The 6,670-nt window shown below is 31.8% G+C and overlaps 1 protein-coding gene across 2 annotated transcripts; it reads right to left on the reverse strand.

The window, feature by feature from the left end:
• Positions 1-735: 735 nt before the first annotated feature.
• LOC139899374 (membrane-anchored ubiquitin-fold protein 3-like) lies at positions 736-3,360 on the reverse strand. 2 transcript variants are annotated; one of them, XM_071882202.1, is made up of 5 exons: positions 3,238-3,360; positions 2,965-3,068; positions 2,422-2,645; positions 1,177-1,347; positions 736-791 (listed from the first exon to the last, which is right to left on the reverse strand). In XM_071882202.1, the coding sequence occupies exons 3-5, from the start codon at positions 2,552-2,554 to the stop codon at positions 736-738; spliced, it is 360 nt and encodes a 119-aa protein (XP_071738303.1). In that variant the 5' UTR covers positions 2,555-2,645; positions 2,965-3,068; positions 3,238-3,360. The 2 variants fall into 2 exon arrangements, with proteins under 2 accessions (XP_071738303.1, XP_071738304.1); XM_071882203.1 differs by having other exon boundaries at positions 2,422-2,656.
• Between the last annotated feature and the right edge of the window lie 3,310 nt (positions 3,361-6,670).

The raw sequence follows: 6,670 nt of genomic DNA on the forward strand, positions 1-6,670 counted from the left end.
TACTTAGAACTTGAGGCCAATATCCTAGGTCTCAAGTTTTAAGAAAAAGAGTATGAATGAAACACAAAATAACTCGGCTTCACAAGATGACCCGATCAGGCTACTCAGCTTCCCCAAAATGGTGAAAAGTTTAGTCTAGACATCATTGCCATGGTTAGTTTAACCATTAGAAATAATAACATGCATGTATTTGTATGTTGACATGTACAACCATCGTAGTGTTGTAAATGAAGAGCGAGTGTGTCATACGTTGTATGTGACTAAATATCACGAATATCTCAAACCTATAAGAGTTAAATACTTGAGGAACGTAAGTAGTAATACCCAGTTCCAATTTTGCTACAATAGTCAAAAGTTGATCCTTAGTATAAACTATACCCTATATCCCCTCAGTTACCAATGAGTGGATCATAAAGCTCTAGATGAACACCATGCAAATCGAATTCATGTTTATCTTAAACACAACGAATATGTAAACACCTCAAACAACGTTTTGCTCTACAAGCTTTCGTTTAGTAAGTTTGGCCTAAATTGGTCCAATCTCACTCATAGCATAGATGACACGCCCAGAAGGATTTCAATTTCAATATACATGAAATAAGAAAAACTCAACATAACAAGAGCAACATTATGGAATATAAAGAAACCTCTCAAGTCCCAAGATTCAAACACAAGTGTTGATATCACCTCGAATATTTGCACGCCAGCTAGTCATATATATGCACTGTTACAAAGCTAAAGGATTGTACATCCACATGAATTCAGTTTACCTGCATCATCTTGTTTTTTGGCTGCATGGTATCAAAAATCAAATTTAAGCAAATCACAAGTTTCAGTCGACTCCAAATGGATGTACTAAATTATGTGGTTGTTTTTAATTCAAGCTTCATTCTCATGTAAATGTGTTCTTGAAACCGCTAGGGAAGTTAGTAGATTGTTATTCACCATATTTGGAACAGAAACAGAGTTAAAAAATTCAAGTTAGTGGTAAAAAAAAAAGGGTCGGGAATTTGGTAATGGTCCAAATGGGTATGGGTTGGGTTGACCTACCCATTTTTTTCTAAGCATCATAGATAAATCTCAAAGAACATTGGATTTAGCAATATGAGTTGCACGTCATATGTATTTTAATTTACAGATCAAACAGTATCATGATATAGGGGTTACAAAACTGACCTGGTTTCTTTTTGGCGAGAACGGGTTGAATAACAACATGCATTGTGATTACTCCTCCTGCAAAGGCACTATCACGCACTCCGGATTCTGATAATGTCTTACCGTTCTCCAAAACTTTCCCCAAATGTATTAGCTTTATGTCATTCACTGACTTGGGTACTACAGACTTACCTATCAAACAGACGTTAAGTGCATTTCAGATAACAACGTAGAGATAAGTAGCAAAACTAAAAAGGAATCAAAAGATGAACCTAAACACACAGCTATAAACATGTAATGTCTATAGCACACATATATAAAACAATTTCAAATTCACATTCAGTTTCTCATGATGTGAAAGAGTTCAACATAACTGAATAGTAAATCTAATAACCATCCAAAGAAAAACACCAGATTGCAGTATACAGAGTTTTTTAGGAAAAAATTCGTCACAGAGAAATTAATAACTACCTCAAGCTAAGAAAATCACATGAATGCAATTTTACACACCAGTCACACCTGATCATTCAAGTTCGGCTTTTAATTATAAAAATAAATTGATACTTTCTTAACCATATTGGAATCAATGTCTGCAAAATGTGCCACAAGATATTTTGATCACTATGCAATATGTAAAAACATTATGTAGAGACTCGTCATACACAGGTCTTGCAATCTATTGAGACCTCTTTTGTTCATCAAAAACTAATTAATAATTTAGTAGTCTACAGAGAGATCCTACTATGAAATTTAGCATGTAACATAGCAAAACTGACAAATATTAGCAAGGCGATGGAATTCCTCCTAGACAATGCATTCTCATTCCCTTCAATAACCATTGATAAAATCAAATCAAATGAAACTCATATAATGTAGACCATCTTTCCAAAATTCAAAACACTAACGGCTAAAACAACAAATACCCAGATGATAATTTGACTACTTAACAGATTTTTCAACCATGTACAATTTACATCATAAGCATAATGATGACATATTCACATTGTACTAAATCTAAAAAATTCGAGGCATATATGTAGTTAAGAAATGGTAGAGCTCACTGTTATGAACCATTCCAAATGGCCCACAAAATATACATATCTAGGCCACAAATTCTATTTTTTCAACATTCAACATGCAATACAATTTTTGAAAGTGATTAAAAGAAGAAAAAGAACAGTGTGTCAGCAATGAAGGAGCTTAGCACCAAAACGGATGCAGGAATAAAATGATTGAATGTATGGACAACAAAATGTAATCTCAAACCTTGAGGCCATTCAGAAACAAGCTTTTGCTTAAGAGACGCTATAGTAGTTATCGAGGCATAACTGCTATGACAAATATCCGCTCCATCATATATTCTGAATTTAAGTTCTACATACTCGTTACCTTCAGCCATTATATACCCTTTCCTGAAAACCGAAGTTCAAAATCGGCTGCACCAATTCTACAAAACAACTAGGCACAAGAATACGTTGCTCCCAATTCACCTACATACAATCTCCATATCAAATAAAATATTAAAAAAAACTACTTATATAGTTCAATAAAGAAAAACAAACTGTCACTGACATATAGCATATGCATAGCATGTTATCAAGTCGGATGTCGTTTTCGTTTTCTTCTCTCTCTTCATTATATGATTGCTAGTATGAGGTGGATTCATATTCAATTTCTTGGAGTTAATATAATCCTTTTTTTTTTTTTTCCATTATACAATCGTAGTATTATACGTGTGTATCACAGCAGATTAGGAGCCACAAATATATATTAACACAAACAAAAATGAAAATGCAGTCAAATACAAACCTGGAAATGTACGGAAACAATAAGAACAGGCGCGGATAACACATCAGAGTCACGGATTAAGCAATTCATATATTCCAATAGCCAACGGAAACCCTAATTCGTTCCTATAAATAAAAGATTATATTAAATCTAAATTTTGAGAGATCTATGTTGATAAAGTTATGCGAATAAGTCTGATTTCAACGTATTTGTTTACGATATTATGATTATTATGCGCAATATCAGTATCGAAAGCAAAATTAAAATTGAGAATACTGAAAATGATGAATTAACCTGATGGAGATGCCATCAACGAAACGTAAGTGTAGCTAAATGGCTTTGATTGATTTGATGATTTTGATTTTGAAGTAATTGTGAAGAAGACCTAATTTTGTTTTTATTTGGGGATTATTTTTCCTTATTTTAATTTTCATAAAGCGTTTTAGGTATCACTTTTTAACCGATTTTTTCTCCAATGTTTACTACGGAGTAGTATTTTTCATGTCTATGTTTTACATATATCAAGATTTTTTTACAAGTTTTTTAATATAAATTTGATTTTAGTCTCACTTTTTAACCCATTTTTTCCTCTGATGTTTATATTATATTATATTATATTATATTATATTATATTATATTATATTATACCTATATCTGAAAGATACAAGGAAAATGAATAATACCCAGGAGTACTTTCGACTTTTCACGTTTTTTTCTTTTTTTTTTAAATTGAAAAACAAAACCCCCACACTTTATCCAAAAAATCAAATCCACCCCCCAAACAGGGAGATAAAGTGTCAAATACCTATTCTCATACAAAATCTTAAACAAACTCCACCCAAATATTCAACGGGCCATATCTTCGAGCTCGCAACGAGTTAAAATTTTCCGCCACCATCATTAAACTCGAAATAATTTTAGGAACACAATGTCACTAGCTATACACAAAACAGACGCTTTTTAAAAAACGCTAAATATTTGGGGTACTTTTCATACACGTTAATTCTCCGTTAAATTTTTAAAAGTCGACAATTCCATAGCGAAACGCGGAGATACACATATATTGTTAATTTAAAATAACATTTAAATCTTTCACGAGTTATACCTTTTAGTTCGACTCGAGTTGCGCTTCAAAGACATCATCGTTAACCACAAAATGATTTTACAAACTAAACGCAATAAAATACATTAAAAATCGAACCTCCGCCGCGAAGCGAGGGCTTGAACACTAGTATAACTAATAGACAAAATTTGTCTTATTAATTATGAATAGTACTACTTAATATTTCATTTTTCACACACTCAACCCCCTAACTTTCATTAAAATACAAATCGAACCCCCCATTTTATAGTACTACTTAATATTTCATTTTTCACACACTCAACCCCCAAACTTTCATTAAAATACAAATCGAACCCCCCCATTTTATACCTATATTCTAAAATATTATTTATCCCATCACTAACACTCTCACCACGCTACTACTGTGCTACTTTTTTTTTTCTCAAACGATAAAAAAGCAACTTTCATAAAAGTAACAACCCTTCAATGCTACCAAAAGATGTCGAAAAATATTCTTTTTTACAAAATAGATCAACTAACTTTTAAAAAAAAAAAAAACCCGAACGCTAAAAGAAGCAACTTTCACAAAGGAACAACACTTTAATGTTAGATGTCGAATTTTTTTTTTTTTTACAAAATAGATCAACACTTTTTTTTAACTCGCATTCAAAACGGAGCCCCGGTGCAAAGCGAGGGCTCCACAACTAGTTCTTTCTATGTTTATATGTAATCAAACAATTTAATAACTAAAAAGAATATATTAATAGTGGATAAATGGCTTTCATTGAGTTAATTTTTGGATTCTATTTTAAGTTCTAGAAAAATAAAATTTTAATCAAAGGGAACTATACATTTGGAAGCCAATAAACTTTATCATTTTGTTTTTAATAGGTCATCTAAACTGGTGCTGTTGACTTAAAATACTTCTTCGACTTGCTATGCAACAACAAAACTTAGTAATACATGAATAGTGTATGGGGAGGTGAGATGTAGACAATCCTTCCTTTATTCGAGAATAAAAACAAGTCCAGAGTGACAAACTCTCAAAAGTAGATTTTGAGAAAGTCATCCCTCTCTCTATTCGACGGATAAAGAGATTGTTTCCGGGTGGACCTTCGGCCAATAAGTAGGAAATTTTATTAAAAAATAGTAAAATAAAATAAAATAAAAATAAAATTGAGACGCCATAAAAATGGTAGAATTAAATTTCCATGGGTTTAAATCCTGCTTGGAATTCAATTTCGACTATGCTATAGTTATTCATTAAAAGTTAAAAGGTATTATACCGTAGAGCGCTTGGGCATTAACATAGTTGGTGGAAATAGCTTAATCGGTGCTACTGACTCGACATACTTCGACTATACTACAGTTCAGGCTTCTTAGGCTTAACAAGATGGAATGGACCAAGTAACGTCCCCTGCCGACACTTTTAATGTCAAAGTGAATATCGACATATATCACTATCTCATGTTGGAAAATAAATTTTTTTGACAAAGTAGAATGTATATTGTTTACATTATAAGTATGTTTATATTTACATATAAAATGTTTATGTTTTCACATTTCTTTTTGGTAGATGCTTTAAAACTATACAATAAGCAGTTGCACAATATGTATAAATAGTTTAACCTTTTGGTGTATTTAAAAAACATAAGGATGTAAATATCTATACCTTTTATATATATTTACGCCAACTCCGATATTCCTTCACTTATCTTTTGTATCTCCAAATTTCTCTAAGTGTAGATGAACTGTTGAAGAGATCCTAACAACCAAGGTGCAAACCTGACATGATGTCCTAAAGATATAAGTTCCAATTAGTTCGGTTTATCACGGTAAAAACCAAGGTGTAAGACAGGTAGGTCTCCAACCAACCAATTTTACGGTTATACAATGATGAAAAATCGTGTGTACTTTTATCAAAACAGATTAACGCAGCGGATAGTTAAAATAATAATCTTTTATTACTTTATGAACAAAATTTAACAAGATTAAATTTTCACTTATTTAATGAAACATGCACACGATTAATCTTTCCCAATGATCCAGTTACATCATAATAATTGTCATGAATATAATACAAAAGAGGAGTTAACGATATACCTTTCTTGAAGAATTGATGAGACGGAGAGAAACTTACGATCAAAAGTATGACCGTCTCTTTGGATAGTCCACACTACACTTCAAACGACCGTCAATGGATGCTAATCCAAACCCAAGTAATATTAATCAACCTTTGGTTAATATTATGAAATCAAAATATGTAATATGTGTTTTTAGTTCACTGAAAGAATGCAATATGAACTAATTTGGTGCAATATATAAAGATATTTTTAATCAACACCCGTGAACCTTTATGAAAAATCCGTGAATCCAAATTAGAACGAATATATATCATAAAGTCGTATTTCTCAAATACTTCAGGAGTATGTTATGTAACTTATAATTAATAATTTCTATCATGTCGCTTTCATGTGAATAGTAAATTAATTAATTTCGATTCATTTACTATTCATATGAATAGTAAATGAATTAATTTCGATTTACTATTTTGTTATTTGACGTCTCGGTGTATATGTGTGTGACCCCGAAGACTCAAATGAAGTTGGACATATAGTTATATGTTGTACCTTGCACATTAATCCTACAGACTCCCACTTGTGC

This window comes from Rutidosis leptorrhynchoides, chromosome 3 (genome assembly GCF_046630445.1).
Source record: "Rutidosis leptorrhynchoides isolate AG116_Rl617_1_P2 chromosome 3, CSIRO_AGI_Rlap_v1, whole genome shotgun sequence".
Lineage (NCBI taxonomy): Eukaryota > Viridiplantae > Streptophyta > Magnoliopsida > Asterales > Asteraceae > Rutidosis > Rutidosis leptorrhynchoides.

Excerpts from the sequence above, each read along its gene's own strand:
- LOC139899374 (XM_071882202.1), bottom strand. The coding sequence starts at position 2,554 with ATGGCTGAAGGTAACGAGTATGTAGAACTTAAATTCAGAATATATGAT. Across the intron at positions 1,348-2,421 it reads TGTTTCTGAATGGCCTCAAG|GTAAGTCTGTAGTACCCAAG; the intron begins GTTTGAGATTAC and ends TCTGTTTGATAG. Across the intron at positions 792-1,176 it reads TCTCGCCAAAAAGAAACCAG|CCAAAAAACAAGATGATGCA; the intron begins GTCAGTTTTGTA and ends GATACCATGCAG.